This window comes from Ictidomys tridecemlineatus, chromosome 8 (genome assembly GCF_052094955.1).
Source record: "Ictidomys tridecemlineatus isolate mIctTri1 chromosome 8, mIctTri1.hap1, whole genome shotgun sequence".
Taxonomy (NCBI): Eukaryota; Metazoa; Chordata; class Mammalia; order Rodentia; family Sciuridae; genus Ictidomys; species Ictidomys tridecemlineatus.
In genome coordinates, this window is record NC_135484.1 from 73,126,822 (window position 1) to 73,150,610 (window position 23,789).

Below are 23,789 nucleotides of genomic sequence, written 5' to 3' on the forward strand. Positions count from 1 at the left end.
TAATCTTTCTACTAGAAGTTAACGTACCTCTCCACAATAGGAACAATGTAAGGACGTGTCTCTTCACTGCAACAGATGCTAAAATACTTATGTCTGACCTTGAAGTGAACAAAGTTAGACACAAAAGTGTTTAGATTTTCTCTGAGAAACATTTCCCTCCTTATTAGTACAATTCCGCTCCCTGTTTTCTCTCCTACATTAGACTTGGTATTTGTATTAGTCAGGGTTCTCTACAGGAACAGAATCAACAGGAAGTATGATTATGAAAAGTGGACTTATTAGATTGTCTTACTTCACCAGAAGCTAGATAGTCAGTCCATAGGCGGTCTGCAGGCTGGAGAGCCGGAAAGCAGTAGTTGTGCCGTCCAAGAGGCTGAAGCCCCAGAACAAGAGGGTTAACTGTGCTACTCTAGTCTGAGACTGAACACTTCTGGAAACTCCCTGGAGAATCAGTGGCAGAGTCTGCTTTGGAAGAGTGAAGAAGTAAAAGTCTGATATTCTCAGGTGATCACAGCAGTAATCAAGAACCTATTCAATAAGGATTGAGGTACACCAGCCCGCACAGGACCCAGGCTCAAAGTAGGCCCTGGTCCATCCCTCCACCGAAGGGGCAGACACCCGCCAGAGCCTAGCCTCTGGCATAGGACCACCCATTTGGTCCAGCAGACTACTGCAAGAGTCAGGCAGGCCCAGATCTGTCCACACTGACTTGTGCAGGACCCAGGTGCAGGGTGGGTCCAAGTACATCCCCCCCACCCCCACCTGGGAGCCTAAGCCTAATCCACTTCCATCTTGGGACACTGCAGTCATGGCCATAGCCTTCCCCACATAGTAACCCCTAACTTTTGACAACAGACAGGGCCTACAAGTAGCTGCATCTCAGAGCAGGCATCCCAAAGGGAGTGTGAGGCCCAGTCCTGCAGCCCCTTCTCTGTAAAACATTGCTTCCATCTTGGGGCACCTTAACTATTATCTTGAGTTACCTCTGCTATTGCTGCCACCAACCTTAGAATGTAGTAGCATATACTAAGGTCTACCTGCAGGATCTGGAAGCCCAACATCAAAGTGAGGTAGAGACAATCTGCATGGGTACTACAAGAATATAGGAAAGAAACTGTAACATCTCAGATCCACACTGCAAGAAAGGAAGACACATAGACAACATGAAAAAACAAGGGAAGAAAGTGCCCCAAACAAACCAGGATACTACAATAACAGCAGCCATGTATAGCGAAGTTGATGAAATGTCAGAGAAAGAGATAAGAAGGTTCATAATTAAAATAATCTGTGAATTAAAGAATGATCTAAATGTACAAATACAGGCAAAAATTAATCATTCCAACAATGAGATAAGAGAGCAAATACAGGAAGCAAAAGATTACTTCAAGAGAGATATAGAGACTCTTGAAAAAAAAAAAACCAAAAATCCTTGAAATGAATGATTCAATAAATCAAATAAAAAACTCAATAGAAAGCATAACCAACAGACTAGATCACTTGGAAGAAAGAATTTCAGATAATGAAGACAAAGTATACAACCTGGAAAATAAAGTTGATCAGTGAAGATAGTAAGAAACCATGAACAGAATATACAAGAATTATGGGACAGCATCAAAAGTCCAAATCTAAGAGTTATTGGGATAGAGCAAGGCACAGCATTTCCAAAGGAATGCACAATCTCTTCTATGAGATAATATAAGAAAATTTCCCAAGCATGAAGAATGAATTGGAAAACCAAATACAAGAGGCTTACAGGACACACCAAATGTACAAAATTACAACAGATGTACACCAAGGCACATTATAATAAAAATGACTAGCATACAGAATAAGGATAGAATCTTAAAAGCCACAAGAAAGGAATCAGATCACATATAGAGGGAGACCATGTCTCAGCAAATTTTTCAACCCAGACCCTCAAAGCCAGGAGATCATGGAACAACATATACCAAGCTCTGAAAGGAAATGGATGCCAGTCAAGAATCTTATATTCAGCAAAACTAAGCTTTAGATTTAATGATGAAATAAAAACTTTCCATGATAAACAAAAGTTAAAAGAATTTACAACTAGAAAGTCTGCACTATAGAACATCCTCAGCAAAATATTCTAAGAAGAGGAAATGAAAAACAATGATGAAAACCAGCATAGAGAGGTATTATACTAAAAGAAAATCTAATCAGAGGAGAAACCAAAAACATTAAATAGCAAAAATAAACAGAAATGGCTGGGAATACAAATCGTGTCTCAATAATAACCCTGAATGTTAATGGCCTAAACTCACCAATCTAAAGACATAGACTAGCAGATTGGATAAAAAAAAAAAGACCCAATAATTTGCTGCCTCCAAGAGACTCATCTCATAGGAAAAGACATCCACAGACTGAAGGTGAAGGGTTGGGAAAAATCTACCACTCACATGGACTGCAGAAGCAAGCAGGGGTTTCCATCCTTATATTAAATAAAGTAGACTTCAAACTAAAGTCAATTAAAAAGGATAAAGAAGGACACTACATAATGCTCAAGGGAACCATACATTAACAAGACTTAACAATTATAAATATATATGCCCCAAACAATGAAGCATCTACATTCATCAAACTCTTTCCAAGTACAAGAGTCAAATAGACCACAACATAATAATTTGGGGTGACCTTAACACAACTCTTTCATCACTAAATAGATCTTCCAAACAAAAGCTGAACAAAGAAACTATAGAACTCAATAATACAATCAATAACTTAGACTTAACTGACATATATAGAATATTTAATCCTTCAATGAGAGAATACACTTTCTTCTCAGCAGCACTAGGATCCTTCTCTAAAATAGACCATATACTATGCCACAAAGCAACTCTTAGCAAATATAAAAAAATAGAGCAAAAAGTATTACCCTGAATTCTATCAGATCATAATGTAATGAAATTAGAAATCAATGATAAAATAAGAAATAAAGTCCACTCCAACTCCTGGAGACTAAATAATATGCTACTGAATGAACAATGGGCTGCAGAAGACATCAAGGAGGAGATTAAAAAAATTTTAGAGGTGAATGAGAACACAGATACAACATATTAAAATCTCTGGGAAAAAAAAATCTCTAGGACACTATGAAACCAGTTCTAAGAGTAAAGTTCATTGCATGGAGTTCATTCCTTAAAAGTAGAAAAGTCAACAAATAAATGACTTAACATTATATCTCAAAGCCCTAAAAAGAACAAATCAACACCAAAAGCAATAGAAGACAGGAAATAATTAAAATCAGAGTTGAAATAAATGAAATTGAAACAAAATAAAAAAAATTGACAGAACAAAACATTGGTTCTTTGAAAAAATAAAGTTGTCAGGAGTCATATGATTTGTCCAAATTGAATCAGGATGATATACACAATTTAAACAGATCAATTTCAAGTGATGAAATAGAAGATGCCTTCAAAAGCCTACCAACCAAGAAAAGCCTAGGACCTGATGGATACACAGCCGAGTTCTACAAAACTTTTAAAGGAGAACTAAGATTTCATCTCACTCCAATCAGAATGGCAGCTATTATGAAGACAAACAAAAATAATTGTTGGTAAGAATGTGGGGCAAAAGGTACACTCATACAGTGCTGGTGAGACTGCAAACTAGCGCAGCCAATATGGAAAGCAGTATTGAGATTTCTTGGAAAATTGGGAATGGAACCACCATTTGATCCAACTATCCATCTCCTTGCTCAATACCAAAAGGACTTATAAAAACCATACTACAGGGACACAGCCACATCAAAATTTATAGCAGCACAATTCACAATAGCTAAACTAGATGCCCTTCAATAGATGAACAGATTTTAAAAATGTGGTATATATATATATATATATACAATGGAATTTTACTCAGCAATAAAATATAATGAAATCATGGCATTTGCAGTTAATGGATGAAGTTAGAGAAGATAATGCTAAGTGAAGTTAGCAATCTCAAATAACCAAATGCCCAATGTTTTCTTTGATACAAGGAAGCTGATTCTTAGTGGGATAGGGAGAGGAATATGGGAGAAATAAATGAACTCTAGATAGGGCAGAGGGGCTGGAGGGAAAGGAGAGGTTAGAAATGATGGTGGAACGTGATGATCAATGTTATCCAAAGTACATGTCTGGGGGCTGGGGATGTGGCTCAAGCAGTAGTGCACTTGCCTGGCATGTGTGTGGCCCGGGTTCGATCCTTAGCACCACATACAAAGATGTTGTGTCTGCCGAAAACTAAAAAATAAATATTAAAAAAATTTTCTCTCTCTCTCTCTCTCTTTAAAAAAACAAAAAACAAAGTACATGTATGAAGACATGAATTGGTGTGAATATACTTTATATGCAACCAGAGATATGAAAAAATGTGCTCTATATGTGTAATAAGAGTTGTAATGTATTCCACTGTTATATATAAGTAAATATAAACAAGACAAAAAAAAAGGAAGGATCGAGAGCTGGGTTGTAGCCCAGTGGTAGAGTGCTTACATGTGAAAGGCACTGGGTTCAATCCTTAGCACCACATAAAAATAAAGGTATTGTGTCTTAAAAAAAATAAGAAGACTTGAGCTTGCATCTGCTGCTGCTTCCTTGTTCTTCCAACTTTTATTTTGTCCAAGTCACCATCCTTGGGGTCTCCACTTCAGTTGGCTATTCCACATGCCAATCATACCTAGAAACACCCTCAACGACACACTCAGAAACCTCTTAATCATTGGCATCTATTAATCCAATCAAGTTGACATTTCAAATTAACAAGTCCCCTCTTTGTCAACTTGATATCCAAATATGACTCTTTACATCACACTTAATCTCCAAATAAACAAAATGACAAGATCATAATTCCACCTAGCATAACTATTCTTCTGACAACAGAAAACGCACTAGTTCTTTTCCCAGAAAAGAAAAAAAAAAAAGCAAAAACATTACTGATGTTAAGCCAATTAATATTACATTACGTGATGAGTAACAGGAAAGTAACAATCAATTTCTCTTAATGCATGTGTAAGTATGCACAAACATATTCTTAATGGAATAGGAAAAAAATATCAATGGCAATTACAATCCTGGTTTCTGTAACTGGTCATGTGGCCATAGTTGGTATTTATGACTCTTCTACTAGCTATTTTGTATTTTCTCTACCTTCAGCAAGCACCTCAGCAGGTCTTGGTTCTTTACCTGGAGGTGTGACCCACACCTTAATTCCTGAAAGGCCTGAGACATTTGTTGTCTTGCCTGGATTGGGTTGTGGTAGTTTCCCATTGACAGGGTAATATAAAGAGACACCCTAAGGGATCTCTTGCTCTCCGAGAGTATGCTTCCTTACCTCTATTGTGAAATAATAGTCCAATGTCCCCTTGGTAATCTGGATCAATCACCAGCACCATAACTCCCTTATTAGCCTATTGACTCAGAGACATGAGGAGCCCAAAGTGGCCAGGGGGAAGTCTTTAGCTTCAGTTTAATGAAATCATTGTTGTATTTCCTGGCAGAAGCATTCCTCCTTCTGGAACTAAGACTTCTAGGCCCACAGAGCAGGGACAGAAAGCAATAACTTTCCTAGTGGGTGACTCGGGTTAAGGGTGAGTAGTACCATTCCTGTCTCCACTCCTTGATTCCTGGACCCATGAATTCTAGCAATAGGAGTGACAGTACTATATAGTGGATGCTGATTCAGGGTATAGACAGCCTTCTGAAGAACCTTGCCCCCAGCCCTGCAACATATTGCCACCTAGCTGGCACTGTAACTGCATCTTCAAGAGTCCATTCCATCGTTCTATCAAATCAGCTCCTTCAGGATGGTGGGGAACATGGCAAGACCAGTGAATCCCATGAGCTACTGCCTCATTCTTTGGATGTGAAGTGAGTTCCTTGGTCCAAAGCAATGCTATGTGGAATACCATGACTATGGATAGGCATTCTGTAAATCCACAGATGGTGGTTTTGGCTGAAGCACTACATGCAGGAAAGGCATAGCCATACTCAGAATAAGGACAAACAGCTGCCCCTTCCATGATGGAAGTGGTCCAATATAATCAACCTGCCACCAGGTTGCTGGATGATCTCCCCAGGGAATGATGCCATATTAGGGGCTTAGCGTCAGTCTCTGCTGCTGGCAGATTGAACACTCAGCTGTGGCTGTAGCAAAACCAACCTTGGTGAGTGGAAGTCCATGCTGCTGAGCCCATGCATAACTGCCAACCCTGCCACCATGACCATTTTGTTCATGAGCCCATTGGGCAATGATGGGGTGGCTGGGGAAAGAGGTTAACTGCTATCTACATATTGGGCCATCCTACCGACTTGATTATTAAAGTCCTCCTCTGCTGAGGTCACCTTTTTGTGGGTGTTTACATGAGACACAGATATCATCATATCCTTTGCCCAAAGAGGTCTATCCACATATCTCTTCCAACAAATATCCTTGTCACAAATTTTCCAATTATGTTCTTTTCAGTTCCCTGACCAGTAGACAAACCACTGGCTACAGCCCATTCACACATCTAGCCATTTTTTTCTTCCAGGCAAAATGCACAACCAGATGCACTGCCTGAAGTTCTGCCCATTGTGAAGATTTCCTTTCACCACCATCCTTCAGGATTGTTCTAGAAAAGGGCAGCAGTGCTGCAGCTTTCCACTTCCTGGTGGTACCTGCATATCTTGCAGAACTGTGAACCAGGCCCTAGTCTTCTCTTCCTCTGTTAATTGATGATAAGGTACACCCCATGAAGCCATAGGTTCATGCTGAGGGACAGAAGGTACCATAGCAGAAGTAGGAAGCATGGGCATTTGGACCACTTCTTCATGCAGCCTACTTGTGCCTTTGGGTCCTGTCTGTGATGGATCACATATGTACCACTTCCACTTGATGATACAGTGCTGCTGTGCACATCCAACTTTATGACTTGTTGGGCCAGATAACTCCCAATTCATGATGGGCAGCTCAGGTAACATAGTAACCTGGTGGCCCATAGTCAAGTGTTCAGTTTCCATTAAGGCCCAGTAGCAGGCCAAGAACAGTTTCTCAAAGGGAGAGTGGTTATCTGAAGATGATGGCAAGGCCTTGCTCCAAAATCCCAATGGCCTCTTCTGTGATTCACCGATGGGGGCCTGCCAAAGGTTCCAGACAATGCCACTGACACTTCAAATACCATTGAGTCTGCTGGGTCATATGGCCCAAGTGGCAGAGCAGCCTGCATAGGAGTCTGGTCCTGTTCTGGACCCCAATCAAACCAAAAAGGTTTTCTAGTCACTTGGTAGATGGGCTGAAGTAACATCCACGTATAGAATCTGCTGCCTCCCAAATCTACCAGGTGTTGTGCTTCTTTCTTATTTGTAGGAGAGGCCAGGTGCAATAACTTATCCTCTACCTTAGAAGAAATATCTCGGTAAGCCCCACCATTGGACCCCTAGAAACTTTACTGAAGTTGAAGGCCCTTGAATTTTAGTGGGATTTATTTCCCATCCTCTGATACACAAATGCTCCACTAGCAAGTTCAAAGTGATTGCTACCTCCTGCTCAGTAATCAACATAATGTCATCGATATAATGGACCAATGTAATACATTGTGGAAGAGAAAGATGAACAAGTCTCTGTGAACTAAGCTGTGACACAGTGCTGGAGCTGACATACCCCTGAGGAAGGACAGTTGAAGGTATATTGCTGGCCTTGCCAGCTGAAAGCAAATCATTTCTTGTGGTCCTTATGCACTGAGATGGAGGGAAAAAGCACATGCCAAATCAATAGCTACATACCAGGTACCAGGAGATATATTAATCTGCTCAAGTGAAGAAACCACATCTGGTACAGCAGCTGCAACTGGAGTCACCACCTGATTAAGCTTATGATAATCAACTGTCATTCTCCAAGACCCATCTATCTTCTGCACAGGCCAAACAGGAAAGTTACATGGGGATGTTGTGGGAATCACCAGCCCCGCATCCTTCAAATCCTTAATGGTGGCACCAATCTCTGCAATCCCTCCAGTGATGTGATGCTGCTTTTGATTCACTATTTTCCCAGGTATAGGAAACTCCAGAGGCTTCCATTTAGCCTTTTCCACCATAACAGTCCTCACTCCACAGGTTAGAGAATCATTGTGGGAGTTTTGCCAAGTGCTAAGTATATCTATCCCGATTACACATTTTAGGACTAGGGAAATAAACACAAGATGAGTTTGGGGGCCCATTGGACCCACTGTGAGTCAGACCTTGGCCAAAAGGCTATTGATCACCTGACCTCCATAAGCCCCTACTTTTATTGGAGGGCCACAATGACGTTTTGGGTCTCCTGGAATCAATTCAGAGCTGTCTAGTAGTCCCTGAAAGTTCTGATCATTGCCTTTTCCCCAATACACAGTTACCCTGGTAAAAGGCCTTAGATCTCTTTGAGGAAGGATGGGAGAAAGATTAACAGTAAAAAAACAGATTTTTGGTACTGTACTAGGGTCCTTCCACAAGGGGACCTGGCCTCCCCTTAATTCAAGGGGTTCTAAATCTGTAATTAACTCATATCTGGGAAGCAGTTGAGGGATCATGATTCTCTGTTGTTATGATCTAGGGCAGACTTTTGTAAATTTGCCCTGGAATTTTCCTGCTTATATTAGTCAAGTAAGAATTTGGTGGGTTTTCCATCTATTTGGCTTCTAGAGACACTATGATTAATTAGACAATGCCAGAGATCTATATGATACGGGTCAGAACATTGCATCCACTTCTTCCCCTTTGCTGTCCATTATGGTAACTATGATCACCTGTCTTTGGCAACTGAGCGCTGCCACTGGGCCCCTTCCTCCCCGAGACCACAGTTCCCACAGTAATGTCTGGCATGCAAAGAAGAGCAACCACAGAGCTCTTCAAGGATGCTGATGACACCTCACAAATTTGTTTCTTATAGTTTTGGTGAAGGGTACAACTTCTGGACCCTCCAAGTATGGGGAGAAAGGTTGTACATGACAGATTTATTCCAGCATTCCAATCTCTCTGAGCCTCTGAATTCCCTCATTAACAGTAAACCAAAGGATGTCAGGCATTTCCAGCTCATTTATAATAGGCCATCTTTGAACCCATATTTCAGCCAACCAGCCACACAAACTGTTAGTACCCTTTTAAACACTGAGCTATTACCTTACATCTAGAATCTCTGCTAAATGGGCCAATATCAATAATTTAGCCTGAATCTAAGTTTATGTTCCTTCCATTCAGAAGCCTTTTAATCATTGGCATCTCTTAATCCAATCAAGTTGACAATTCAAATTAACCATTCATCATAACCTGGAATGTGCTTTTAAGTATTTTGGTTTTCCATGCAATGTATATAGCCCAATAGTACCCTGTACAATACCAGGGGTTAATAGTGGTTTTAAATAAATTTATTAAGCCTTTTGAATGCTGTTTATATGGAGACATTTCAGCTAAAGACCTCTATTCAAGAGTTGCTTCATTGTCCATAAGGAGATTGGAAGGTGTTTTCCTTCTTTCTGGCATAATAAAATCGGCTTGTCCTGGTGAAAGCTGGGGAAACGTAAAATCAATATATTTTTGAAATGCTGCTCTGGTTTCCTGTAGTTCCTCCTCCAGAAAATCTTTCCAGTTTGTCATGATTCCCAGTTGGTTTACTATGGACAGCAGCTCCTCCTGAGTGTTAACCAGCTTATCCATCACATTACCAAGAGTGGCCTGGTGTGTTTTCTCAGCTTCCTGAAGCACTTCCTGCGCCTCTTCTTGCTTTTGTTTCTGAGCTATGCCATAGTAGATGTTCATTTCATGTTCCTTTTCTTTTATTATCTGGTTAAAGTTCATCCTCTGGTCCTTAATGATGGATGCACCAGTATTCAGGAGTTCATCCATGGCCTTGCTACAAAAAAATGATACAGATTTATTTTTTTTTTATTGGTTGTTCAAAACATTACAGAGCTCAAGACATATCATCTTTCATACATTCGACTCAATTGGGTTTTGAACTCCCCAAATACATAATACAGACTCACTTCTGTTACATACTCACATTTTTACATAATGGCATATTAGTGACTGTTGTATTCTGCTACCTTTCCTATCCCCTACTATCCCCCCTCCCCTCCCCTCCCCTCCCAGCATCCCTCTCTACCTCCTCTGCTGTTGTTCAATTCTCTCCCCTTTTTTTCCCCCCACCCCCTTGCCCCTCATAACCTCTTATTATTTTGTGTATCACTGAAGGTCTCCTACCATTTCCATATGTTTTCCCTTCTCTCTTCCTTTCTCTCCCCCCATTCGTCTTAGTTTACTGTTAGTCTTTTCCTCATGCTCTTCCTTCCTGTTCTATTCTTAGTGGCTCTCTTTATATCAAAGAAGACATTTGACATTTGTTTTTTAGGGCTTGGCTAGCTTCACTTAGCATAATCTGCTCTAATGCCATCCATTTCCCTGCAAATTCTATGATTTTGTCGTTTCTTAGTGCTGCATAATACTCCATTGTGTATAGCTGCCACAATTTTTTTATCCACTCATCAGATTTATTAATTAGATGGATTACCTACTAAAAACAGATTGATTTTCACTATATCCACAGATGTATAAGAAATCATTACATTACTGAGATGAGACAGGCTGCTGTAGAGAGCATTAGCAATGAATCAAAAATTTTTTTTTTCATAACAAGGAGGCTATTCAGCTTCTCTGCTGTGGGATAGAGCAAGGCCTCTAGTCTAATGTCTCATGGTACATTTGGGGACCTGCATTCACTTTAGCCAGAAAAAAATATGAATAGTTTTGCTTAAAAATGAAGAAATAATGGCTGGGGTTGTGGCTCAGTGGTAGAGCGCTTGCTTAGCATGTGTGAGGCACTGGGTTTAATTCTAAGGACAATAAATAAACAAACAAACAAATAAATAAATAAATGTCCTTCGACAACTAAAAAATAATAATTTTTTAAAATGAAGAAATAGTTTCAAACTTACATACTCCTAGAGAAAATATATCAACCCAGCTACTTGATTTTAGCCAAAGGGAAGAAAACTCTATACCTATGGGCTAGATTTAGCTTTAACCCTGATTTTATCTGAGAGGTGTTCAAGGACAGCCATTTCAGATTTATTTGGTCTCAGGATCCCTTTTATACTCAAAGTTACACTTTTACACTCGAGGTTACTAAGGGCCCAAAGATCTTTTGTTTATATGAGTTGTATCTATTGACAGTACTAGAAACTAAATATAGACATTTAAAAATATTTATTAGTTAATGTAAAAATAACAATAAATCAATTACACATGAACTTAAATATTTTTGTGAAAACCATCTCTTCTAAAATAATAAAATATTTGGTGAGAAGAGTGGCATAATTTTTTTTAATATTGTTTAAAGTCTGGCTACATAAAAGCTATGCTTTCATATTATTTCAATTTATTGTGATATTATACACCATAAAACCTCTGGAAAATTTCACTATACATTCATTAAAAAATGAGAGTGAAAAAAGCAGAATCATCAAGAAAGTATTGTTGATTTCATGGATACTCCTCAAATGTCTCAAAGACCCTGAGGGTCCTTGGACTATGTTTTCAGAAGCACTGTTGAATGATTCAGATGTCTGGTTATAATGTATATAGTTATATATAATTTATAGCAGCCAACCCTTTGACCTCTTACCAGGTACCAAACTTCTGTTCATGTTAACTCACTGACTTCTCAAAAACAATTCTGTGAGATAGTTCTGTTATTATGCTCAATTTAAATAACTTGTCCATCTTCACTTTTAGTAAAAGTGGCAAAATCAGCATCACAACCCATGCAGTCTTAATTCAGGGCAAAAATTCTCAGCCACTATGATAAATCTCTAGTGGATTTCTATAGTTTACATAGTCTGAGAAGAACCTCTGAAGATCTGAGAATAAATAAATCTGCAAATGTTGGATTCAAATACTTACAACTGTTAATAAAATCCCTCCTGCTTCCCAATTTAACATAGCCTTTCCAAGATTTACCACTTACTCTATTGTCCAAATTCCTTCCTCCAAGATGCAGTTAATCCTCTCATCTCTTATTGTTCCATCTTGACTTTTAAATTTGACAGCCTTGAACTAAACATCATTGTCCTTAGCTTCTCTAGTTACTAGACTATTTTTCTTCCTTTCCCACCAACTAAGCTATATCCATTATTGATAGCAAGTGTATCATTGGACACTGTGTCCCAGGGACTTTGCTAAGCTTTTTATATTTATTATATCTCATTTAATTTTCATAAGAACACAAAGAAGCTGGTACTATTTTATTTATTATTATTCACATGTGATAGGTGAGAAAATTGAGCCTTAGAGAGATTAAGTTATTTAATATTGCAAGGGGAATTGAGCAAGGGGAAGAGATCCTACCCTTAACCAATACCTGCTTCAATCTCATGAGACATCACTATAAATTTTTCACTGAGAGGGTAACACAATGAATGTAACATTTTAGGATTGTTATTCCAGTAACAGTGAGTGAACTAAATATTAGTGGGGTGAGTCAGAGAGACCAAACAGTACCATTTTGTAACATTCTGGAGGTGCAATGACAAGAGAGAGGGAGAGGAGACATAAACAAAGAAATATCAGAGTCACAACTGCCAGCAATCAACTACTGCTAGGATATAAGGAATGCACGAAAAAGAGGAATTTAACCCAACTTCCTGGCTTTCAACTCGGGCCCCAGTGGAATGGAGGTGGCATTAGTAGAAGTGACATTGTATGTACAGTTGAGATTGCACATCCACACACATCCTTAGGGTTTAGTCTGATGTTTTATAAAACCCTTGGGTTGTTGGTGAGACTGTGAAGGTAATGACAGGGGCCATGGAGCTTAGTTCAGAAAGAGCCAGAAGGAGCCTTCCTCCATCAGGTTTTAAGTCCCCAAGGAAGAAACTCTGCTCTTCTAAAGTCACAGTTCTGTAACAGGCAGGGTGATTTTCTTTCTGGGTTGCCCCCACACAGCACGCGTTCAGGTTGGGGCCATTGCAAGTCTCCATAGAGCTGACCTTAGGTAAATCTGGTTTCAATGAAGTCTATCTTAGATGACTCCTAATTTCACCCTCAATATTTTTTTATTTTTTAGTTTTATTTTTTAGAATTTTTTGTTGTAGATGGACACAATACCTTTTTATTTATTTATTTGTATGTGGTGCTGAGGATGGAACCCAGTCCTCACAATTGGTAGGCAAGCGCTCCACCACTGAACTACAGCCCCAGGCATGAACAGTCTTTTGTTTGTTTGTTTTTGTTTTTTAAACTCCCTGAAATCAAAGTCTCTTCTCAGAAAGTTCTGGTATTTTCTGAATGTCCTTTCCAACTTCTTCTAGCCTACCTCAGGGCCCAGATTTTTTACCTTTGGGTTTTACTCCTTTTGATTTTAGTCAGGATTTCTCTGAATTTTATTCTGATGATTTCCTGAAGGTATGGAGTTAAAGCCAGGAATGGGGTGGGGCATAGTGCATAGAGGCTGTGATCTTCAGTGCCATTCATCTTTATATTTTCAATCCTTAACATGGTAGTTGGAGTGGATATATTTTTTGTGTGTGTGCCAAATAATATCGAATTTTAAAATAGCTAAGTTGAAGTATTGCAAAAGAATTTATGCTTTAAAAATTTTCTAAACATAAGCAAATTATTTGCCAGAAAAATAGTCAATTCTTATGATTATATTTTTAAAATGTTTCCTCTAAAAGAGAGGCCTAGAAAGCACATTGTATAAGGACTGAAGGAAGTGGGTATATTAGTGCTCTCTGGTTTTTTCCTTTCCTTCTTCAAAGTAAATCTTGGAATAATCTCTCCACAAATATTTTTTTAGTTGTTTACAATATTCTTCTTTATTTGTAATAATAAAACTCTACAATGATGATATTGTAATTTTTTTCTCCACAAGTATTCTGAAGGATTGCTATGCAGAGTGGAGGGCAGAGCCAGAAGCCAAGGGTGGAAATGAAGGTGAGGCTTAACATTTTGGATCAACATTAGGAAAAACAAGACAAGTGGCAATGTTTAACGCTTGAACCAACAGCCTCCAATAGCAAGTAATACTCCTGTCACTGGAGGAGATGGCTCACCAGCTGCTGGTTCAGCTCCATAACCTCCAATATCCATTCTGATTAAATGAATATCTATGCTCCTTCTCTAAGCAGTGAGGTCCATCTTCCATCTTTATCTCATAGACTCATAGTCTCAAAGACTATAGACTTGAAATTCTGAAATTCACACATTTCAGAATGGTGCTGGTTAGAAATTTAACTATTTTCAAAACAGTTACAGAAAGTGTCCACATCTATAGAATTCAGTCTGATGTTTTAAAGAATGATATCTCTCTCTCTCTCTCTCTCTCTCTCTCTCTCTCTCTCTCTCTCTCTCTCTCTCTCTCTCTCTCCCAAGAATGGACTCTTGAAGAATGAAAAAAGGTTATTTCTTTAAATTGATAAACACAAAGTCTTTATTTATTTATTTATTTTTATATGGTGCTGAGGATTAAACCCAGTGCCTCACATGTGCTAGTAAGTGCTCTACCACTGAGCTACCCCAGCCCTGAAAAAAACAAAAATATAATAATTCAAATTTACTAAGCTATTGGGGAAAAAATAAAGCATAGAAAATTTGTAATAACAATTTATTTGTCTTCTGCTCTCTTTAGGATCTCTTTTAGTTCTCCTCATTATTTTTAGAAGGCTGTTGACATGGTACAAGATATTTTGCTCATACATTTAAAGAAATATATCACTAAGCATTTCTTCTCTTCTACTTATTAAGCAAAATTTTTAAACTTTTCTTATACATGTTTTTGTTATGGTTTTGATCTAGATTGTTCCCCAAAGCTTGGTTCCCAGTATAGCAGTGTTCATAAATGGGACACTTGGGACTGGATCATGAAGGCTCTGACCTCATCTGTAGATTAATCCATTGAGTAATTCAGAATTTGAATGTACTATTTAGAAGTGGTAGGAAGTGGGGCTGGGGTGGTGGCTCAGTGGTAGAGCACTTGCCTAGCATGTGTGAGGCACTGGGTTCAATTCTCAGCACTGCATATAAATAAATAAGAAGTGGTAGAAAGCACAGAACCTAGTAGAAGAGAGTGGATCCTTGGGGGCATGCCCTTGGGAACTATATCTTGTCCCTGGCTTCTCTCTCTCTCTCTCTCTCTCTCTCTCTCTCTCTCTCTCTCTCTCTCTCTCTCTCTCTCTCTCTCACACACACACACACACACACACACACAAACTCTCTGGCACCCTCCGGTTCCAGGCTGCCATGAGCTAAGAAGCTTCCTTTGCCTTGTTCTTCTGTCATAATATTCTGCCTTACCTCAGCCCCAGCCCCAGCCGGGGATATAGCTTAATTGATAGAGTGCTTGCCTCACATGTACAAGACTCTGGGTTCAATCCCCAACACCACCACCAAAAAACAAACAAACAAACAAAAAACAAGCAAAATAAACTTTTCCTGCTTTAAGTTGTTTTATGTCAGGTGTTTAGGTCACAATGATGAAAAGCTGACTAACACATTTCTACTGTTCAACCTCCTTTCTACATCTATCAGTAAAAATCCTGGATCTTAAAACACTAAGAACCAGTATTTCATTTCCCCCATTGGGCATTTCTAAATCATGATTAGATTTGTTCCCAAAAGTCATTTGTACATATAATAGTAGAGCAAAGTATAACATATTAGATAATTTGCCTTATTAGGCTATGAATCCATTTTTCATTTGAACTACAACTTTTAGCTCTACTTCAATCAAGTATAAAAATTGTGCTTGCAATTTTCAATTCTGATTTTCTACCCTGGACATAAGGAACCTATGGCTTTCTGGTTTCATAGGAGAATTAATGATACCCTCAAGCTGGTGCTATAGGTATTATAGAAGATATGGGCAGGTGAGGAACATCTCTAGAGGCCAGCCTTCTGCAGCATATTTGGATCTTAGGGTTATTATTACCCTTGAGCTTCTCCATTGGCTCTGCCTCATTATACACCAAACCTTCTCCTTCCATGTTTTTGCTTTTTCTGTTCTCATTCTTTTGCTTCTCTCAAAGTGGGATCTTCCATCTTCTAAGGACCAACCCAAGACCAACTTTCTCCAAAAAAAACCTACTTTTCTACTACCCCATCCACACTTTATCTTTCCAGGACTTCAAACTCCTCCAGAATCTAAGTGTTACCTATGCCAGTACATCCAGGCTTCCTCATCTAATTACTTCACCTAATGTGCCAGAACTTCAGTGCCATAACCACAGAAAGCATCTAACTAGCTCTGAAGAAGAATACAAATCCTCTAGATAACTCATATAACTTCATGTAGATCAAGGTAGCCTAATGGAAGGTCACAAACTTTGGACTCATACAGGCCAGGGTTCAAATCAGGCCCTATCATCTCCTCTCCATGTGACCTTTGGGAGTTTGCTTAGTTTCTTTGTAAGACTTGGGGGTCTTAATCTGATGATATACAGGATGACAGAATCCCCCAGGAAGGGATATGAGAATTCAATGAGAAGTACACAAAGGGCTTTTGTATACTGAGTACTGAATAAAGGGTAGCTGTCACTAGGAATTACATGACCACAAAAATTCGTGAGCAGTTCCTTCATTCACGTCTTGCCTTAGATTAGAATATAATTAGAAACTATTCAAGCTGAAATATTAAAAAAAAAAACTTTAAAAGTCCCATGTCTCCTGAGTAATATGTTTAGAATCTAATCACCTTAATTCACAAAAAAAGTTGTGCATTTAACAAATTTCTCAAAATATATATGTATTCTGAATCCTTAAGTCTTGCATGAAAATTTATAGTCAAATAAAGAATCTATGATAGAATTCTAATTAGTGGTCTCTTTACATACATTAATTTCTATAAATGTTTTAAACAACACTGGAATCCAGCAATATCTAGAAATTAGATCTGGTATGGATGCAGGGTTCATTTAAGCAGAACAAATTTGAATCATTTGTTAAATAAATATTTAAAGAATACTAGCCACTTATCAGGTTTTCTTTCAGACACTTGGAAAACCCCGGTGAACAAAACAGAAATTTCAGTTGGATATAAACAACAGACATAGCAGTTCCCTAGTCTCAGTCTATTGATTCAGTAGAAGATGGACACTGAAAATCTTATTTCAGTTAAACACAGGAAAGTGGTGGAAAGGGGCAAAAGCAATAGAGCAAGGGAGAGATCAGGAGACTGCAGGTATGTGTATGTGTATGAGGAGTGGACCCAGAGGCTTCTCAGGAGGAAAACCCCCTGCACATGGAAAGGGAACAGAAAAGGGGAGAAGAGGGTCCATTTTCCATGGCATTGGACCACAACTCATTCTCTAACTCTCTCAAATCCTTTCTCACTCTCCTCTTCTACATCCACAATGATTTACAATCTATGCAGAAAGGGCGATACCCCTAAAACTGACACAACTGTACCCCTCATTCTTGTTTATCTCCTTCAGGATTGTTTATCCTCCTTCAGGATTTTACCTTTAGTGCTGTTCTAATGGTTCTAATGAAAAAGATTTCACTGATCAACTATATACAAATGTATGTGCTTGTTATCTCAAATGGCAAAACAAAAGTGACAGGCCACAGTCTAGGAGGCCAAACAGGGAAGTCTCAGTCTCAGTTCTATGCTGCAGCTCTATGATCTTGGGCAGGTCACTTGTATCTGGAAACTGTTTTTCACTTGACAATTCCTGTGCTCCTCACTGCTGTCCTATTCTACCAAATGTTCATTATGTACCTAGAAAGGTTCCCTTGATGCACATTCACACACAAACACATGCACACATATATTGTGATGGGTATAAAATAATTTTTATTATGTACATATATGTGATTATCACAAGCATGTGATTATATACATATTTACATCAAAAGGGTATGGAAAGATATAAAGTATAATTTAAAATGATTTTCTCTGGAGGCAAGGAGGGATGAGGAAGCATTAAGCTGGGATATGCAAATTTTGCTCTATACAGGTCCACAAAGTCAATTTTTTTTTTTTTTTGCTAAAGCAAGAAGTAATATTTAAGTAATTTAAGGGGAAATGTTTCTTGATTTCTCTCCTCAGCTTCTTAAAACTGGAGATCCAGAGTGGAAAAACATAATATTTAAGTGTAGTTATCTCTTGAGAAGGGAGATGGATATGGAGAACATATGGAAGTTTCTTAAGTGTTGGTAATTTTCAGTCCCCTTATAAGATGGGTATCAGGTCCTTCAGTACTTGTTACTACTTTGCTTTAAAACACACAGACACACACACAGACACACACACACACAGACACACACACACACACACACACCTTCTGTAAGACATGTTTGCTATATTTCATAATAAAAATGTAAAAATTCCCCAAATGGGGAACATCCACCCATGTACCTTAACCTTATCCCTTTCTTCAGGTGGATTTTGATAAGAGTCAAATACTAATTTGCAAATGTAATCAGTGGAATACCTTCTTTGGGCTTCTAAAAGATCCTGAGCAATCCGTCTTTCTTCTTCCCTGGCTTTCTCCACAGCCTCCATCTTCTCCCTGTGGCACTCCATCATAATTCTTTGGATTCTGTGCACCATGCGTTGTTCTGCAGCCATGTTTTCTCTCTTCATTTCGTCATTCATGTTTCGAAACATTTCTGTCTTGGTTTTAGCTTCCATGTCCTTAAGCAATAGGAATGCTTGGTTTAGATGTTACAGCCTTGATGTTTTAAAATATTTTAACTTTTGTTTTGTGTGTGTGTGTGTTTTAAAGTGCTAGGGATTAAACAGGGTTCTCACACAAGTTAAAAAAGTGTTCTACCTCTGAGTTATAATCCCCAATCCCTTAAAACGAATCCTAAGAGGTAATCTAAATTATAGATTCATCCACCTGAAGAAGTGTGCACCTGATAACACTGATAATTTAAAAGAATATTGTGCATGATATGTAAAACTTTCATTTATGTGATGTTAAATAAAATCAGGAAACTATAAACTATGTACATAGATACATATACTGTGAACATATTGAAATGGAATATGCAAAAAGGGAGGGTGACAATAAAGGTCTTTTTTTCTTAATTGTCATATTATCATTATAACTTTTTAGAAAGACAATATACAATTCTGCTTTAGTAAGTCCTGGGAAATGGTGCAGTAATTATCATACTCAGTAACTTCTGTGTAGGAGAGAACATGAGACTCAAGCAGAAAACAGTGGTACATTACTGCAGTCAAAGGAACCTGCCTTCCAGTCCCCATTGCTGTTGGAATATTCAAGCTCATTTGTGTTGGGAGGTACTTTCTCTTTCATAAAGGAGACAGAAACAAGTGTTTCACTGCTCTGTGGTTAGGAGAACCTGTGAATGGCTTTCAGACAAACAAAGAAAGGAAGCACTAGTCAAACCAAGATTTGTGGGGGAAAAAATAAAACCTCATATATAGTTGTAAAGGAAAATTCTGTTAGTAGATATTTTAGAAATGTGGCTGAATATTATGGTTTGGATATGAGGTCTCCCCAAAAATTACTGTATTAATTCAGGAATATTCAGAGGTAAAATGATTGGATTGTGAGAGCTGTAACCTAAAGAGTCCATACTTGTTTGAATGGACTGACTGGATGGTAACTATAGGCAGGTAGAATGTGGATGGAGGAGATGGGGGCAGGTAGGGTATGTCCTGGAAATGTACAGCTTCTCGGCAGTCCCTACATTCTCTTTCTTTCTGCTTCTTGGCCCCACCAAAAACTGAACAGCTTTCCTTGGGTCCTTCTCCTAAAGATGTGTTGCCTCACTTAAGGCCAACAACAATGGAGTCAGCCATCTATGGACTGAGACCTCTGAAACTGTGTGCCCCAAATAAACTTTTCCTCCTCTAAGTTGTTCTTGTCAGGTATTCTGGTTACAGTGATGAAAAGCTGAGTAAAACACTTGTTCTCAGAGTATTCACTATCAGTGGAAGAGACCAACAAACTAATTTTGCAATGAGTCTTGTAGTAGGAATACATGCAAGAAAGGAGCAGTTGGTTCTGTCCAAGAGTTTCAAAACTTTCATTTAATGGTAAACTTTTATCTCTACTTTAGGGAAGATATCAAGAGAACATAAATAAAGTTATTTCACACAAGTCAGTGGAAGAATTAGGAATGAAAACCAAGGTTCTCAATGACCAGTTTCTCCCTTGCTGGTTATATTGGACTTTTTCAAGAAATTTATCCATTTATTCATTCCAGAAACACTGCAAAATCTTATGATATAGTAGCCTCCCTGTCTCCACCTGCCTATCTGGCCACCTGCCTTCTTTCCTTCTTCACTTTTCTTTACTGCAGAATATCTTCTTCAAATGAAATATCACCCAAAGTTGAAAGGAATAAAACCAATAAAGTTTTCCTGGTTCAATTTTGCCTAACACCCTTCAAAACACTTTCTGTGGGGGGCTCCTAGGAAGCTGGTTCCATTACCATGTATCCAGACAGAATCCTCAGAAGAAGTTGAAAGTTTTCAGAAAAATGAAATTCCTCTTAGTTTATGAGAAAAATATTTTAACAATTAAAATATTTGTTAGACAACAGCTTTTTCAAGAAAAGTTTTCAACTTCTTACTTTGGCTACTCCAATGGTGAATATTTTTAAGAGATAAGAAAAACCAACTTGAAGAATTTCTCCTAATGGCCTTAATTGATGGATTTGAAAAATGTTTATAGGGAAATATTGGCCACTTAGGAATGTAAGCTACATTTTCTATATAGCAAAAGGCTTTGTCTCTAAAACTGCTTGAAAGTTAAATATTTTGAGTGAAAATGTCTTTAACCACTCAGTTTACCTCATAAAAAGTCTATAATAAAACACTAATGTTTTCTTGGTCATCTGGGCTCAGTAGACAAAGATGAATGATTGTACTAGGGTAAAAATTTCATATGGTACTGAATAATTGTTCAAGTTCACAGAGCCATTTGTCTCTGCCATAAATGACTTCAGAATGAACTGCTGTTTGAGACTTGATAAATGCTCTTTGTAATTTTTCTTACTCTTCTCATGCCTCCTTGGGTTGAGGACTGTCTGTTCTAACTACTATCAGTGAGCCCCCTTTTGTCTAGTTTCCAGCATTTAATCTATTTTGGGTTTAAAATAGCAAACCACCAAGGTTGTTGGATTCAGGATGTCAAGTAAGTATAATGACATCTTGACATCTGAATGAGGATGGAGGAGTTCTACTACGGGAAATAAGCCTGAGTTTTCTCTTATTGTTAGGGGTGTTATTAAACTCTGGAGGATATCTTATTTCTGTGTTTTCAAGAAAAAATACATATATACATATATATTATTTTTTTGATACCAGGGATTGAACTCAGGGGTACTTGACCACTGAGCCACATCCCTGACCCTATTTTGTATTTTATTTAGTTTTGTGGTATGGAGGATTGAGCCTAGGGCTTGTGCATGCAAGGCAAGCACTCTACCAACTAAGCTATATCCCTCCAGCCCTTAAGTATATTTTCAGTAATTGAGACTAGAAGATGGTAGAGCTTTAAATAGGTGAGCTATCATATTACCATAACATATTTCTCCTTAAATAACTGAATTTAAAAAAATAACATCTCAGCCCTTTATTTTGGCTGAGTTCTGAACTAGGATTTGGAAAATTAAGCCTCAGTCTCTCTTTTATGTAATGACCTAGAAAAATCCAAATCATTGTCAGTGAGCCCCCTTTTGTCTAGTTTCCAGCATTTAATCTATTTGCTACTGCCTCACTTAGCGTATAAAGTACATATATGTACTATTGTTTCATTCAGCAACCTATTGTTTGACAGTGTTCTTATCCAGTGTAAGATTTCCGGATAAAACTGCTTTTACTGAAATATATCTTGAATGAGTCAGCCCACATTTTGAAGATATAGAAAACAAACTTCATGAATCCCATTGTGTTTACTGTACAAATATCTGTTTATGTACAAATATCTGACAAGCATTTTTACACAGTGTCTCTCAGAAACTTCCTCAGGTTTTATGACAATGAATATCTGGGTCTCTCTTGAGTGTCTGATTTGTTTTTACCTTATGGACATGGTGGTCCATGGCATTTTCCTATGTGAACTGGGCATGGGTAGTGAGATGTTGCAGCCACCCCTAAAAGACCTTGCCAAGACTGGTGGTATTGGGCCACTGGAGCCAAGCAGAGACCATTCTAGTATTAGAACCCAGGGGAAGAGCTCTCTTCTCTGTTAGTCCCCTGAGGGCAAGGACAGTCCATTTAATCTCAACTAGTACAGAGATAACATTTGGTAGATGCTCACTGTCAGATCAATGAATACATGGGCCCACAGACCTTGAACTGTTCATTAGTTATGGTTTTTCTTTTATTTTTTTTTGGTGTGTGTGGGGGGGACCAGGGGTTGAACTCAGGGGCACTTGACCACTGAGCCACATCCCCAGCTCTATTTTGTATTTTATTTAGATGGAGTCAGGGTCTCACTAAGTTGCTTAGCACCTCACTTTTGGCTGAAACTGGCTTTGAACTTGCAATCCTCCTGTTTCAGTAATCCCAAATTACTGGGATTACAGGCGTGCACCATTGTACCAGGGTTAGCTATAGTTCTTATTAAGTTAGTCCATACCTAGGGCTAGGTCTCTGCCACTTTCCTCCAGCTTCTGCCCATGCACCTTGTCCTTCTTTGTTTCTCCCTTGGCCAAATGTGAAAATATTTCTACATTCATATCAGATGTAAAGCGGATACAGAACTAAATAATGAATCCCAGGACCTCTGCCTGGAAAGTTTACTAGTTATTTAGAATCATGTGTTTGAACAGATTGCAGGTTAAAAAAGAGTTCCTTTTAGGCAGCAGAATAGACAATATGATCGATGTATTACATTCCTTGTATGTATTATATATCAAAATGCATTCTACTGTCATGTATGACTAAAAATAAATAAATAAAAATTTTTTAAAAGAAGAATTCCTTCTCATCTTGTAATGACAGATTAGTGGGACCCCAATAGACCTCAATGAAAAACCAGCCTCTACCTCAGAGCAAAGCCTGTCCAAGGAAGGGGGCGTGACCCTTGTCCTTGGAAAGACCCACAGAGCACTCCTAGGCATATACCCACCCAGTTGAGTTGTTTATCTACAAATAAAAGGAGAGATCTGCTGTGCCAGGAGTTCTGACTCAGTCAGGCTAGGTGGGGACCCATAGCAACCCACTAGCAGCCACAAATCAGCATGAGACCAGGAAAATACCTGGGATGCCAGATGATCCTCCCAGTAGTTTATGATGGTTGATAACGGGTTGGGAAACCTTTAGCACGAACACCCCTCTTGGCTTAAACCAATCAGTTCAAACGAATCCCTCTTTTGTACTAATCAATCACCCTTACCCAACTTGTTCCTGCCAGTGAATGTGCTAATCATGTTTTAGAGTTGTTTTATGATTTTCCCGTGGTGTGTGATGATTTGCTAAGAGATGCTATGATGTATGTAGGGTCCCTGCCTTCCCCAAAGAGTGTATGAAACTGTTGCAAATCCTGGGTTCAGGGCCTCTCAGCATCACCAGTTGCTGTGTGTGCGTGGAGGACGGAGCTAGCTCGCAATAAACACCTCTTTGCTGCTTATATTGATCTTGGTCTCTGGTGGTCTTTTGGGGGTCCCGAATTCAAGCATAATACTCCAGGAGCTGAATCTGATGCAATCACACAAGAGTCTTTATTGCAAGCTCGAGCCTGGACTCACAACCATTTCTGACACAGTGATCCTGAGGAATGAATCCTGACCCTTAGTTCAGTGAGGATTTATAGGTTTTGGGGAGGATACAGAAAATCATTTCACACCACGGGAAAATCA

The 23,789-nt window shown here is 38.6% G+C and overlaps 1 protein-coding gene and 1 pseudogene across 4 annotated transcripts in view; both read right to left on the minus strand.

Moving 5' to 3' along the window:
* Positions 1-4,411: 4,411 nt before the first annotated feature.
* Positions 4,412-9,282, minus strand: LOC101956555 (uncharacterized; annotated as a pseudogene).
* Positions 9,283-9,360: 78 nt separating this feature from the next.
* Positions 9,361-23,789, minus strand: part of C8H6orf163 (chromosome 8 C6orf163 homolog) — a 43,250-nt gene continuing 28,821 nt past the window's right edge. For all 4 annotated transcript variants that reach the window (XM_078019641.1, XM_078019640.1, XM_005324730.5 and 1 more), the window contains 2 exons: positions 18,437-18,639; positions 9,361-9,861 (listed from right to left, as the gene is read on the minus strand). In XM_078019641.1, the coding sequence (XP_077875767.1) occupies positions 9,429-9,861; positions 18,437-18,639 (636 nt within the window). In that variant the 3' untranslated portion in view covers positions 9,361-9,428. The remainder of the gene's footprint in view (positions 9,862-18,436; positions 18,640-23,789) is intronic.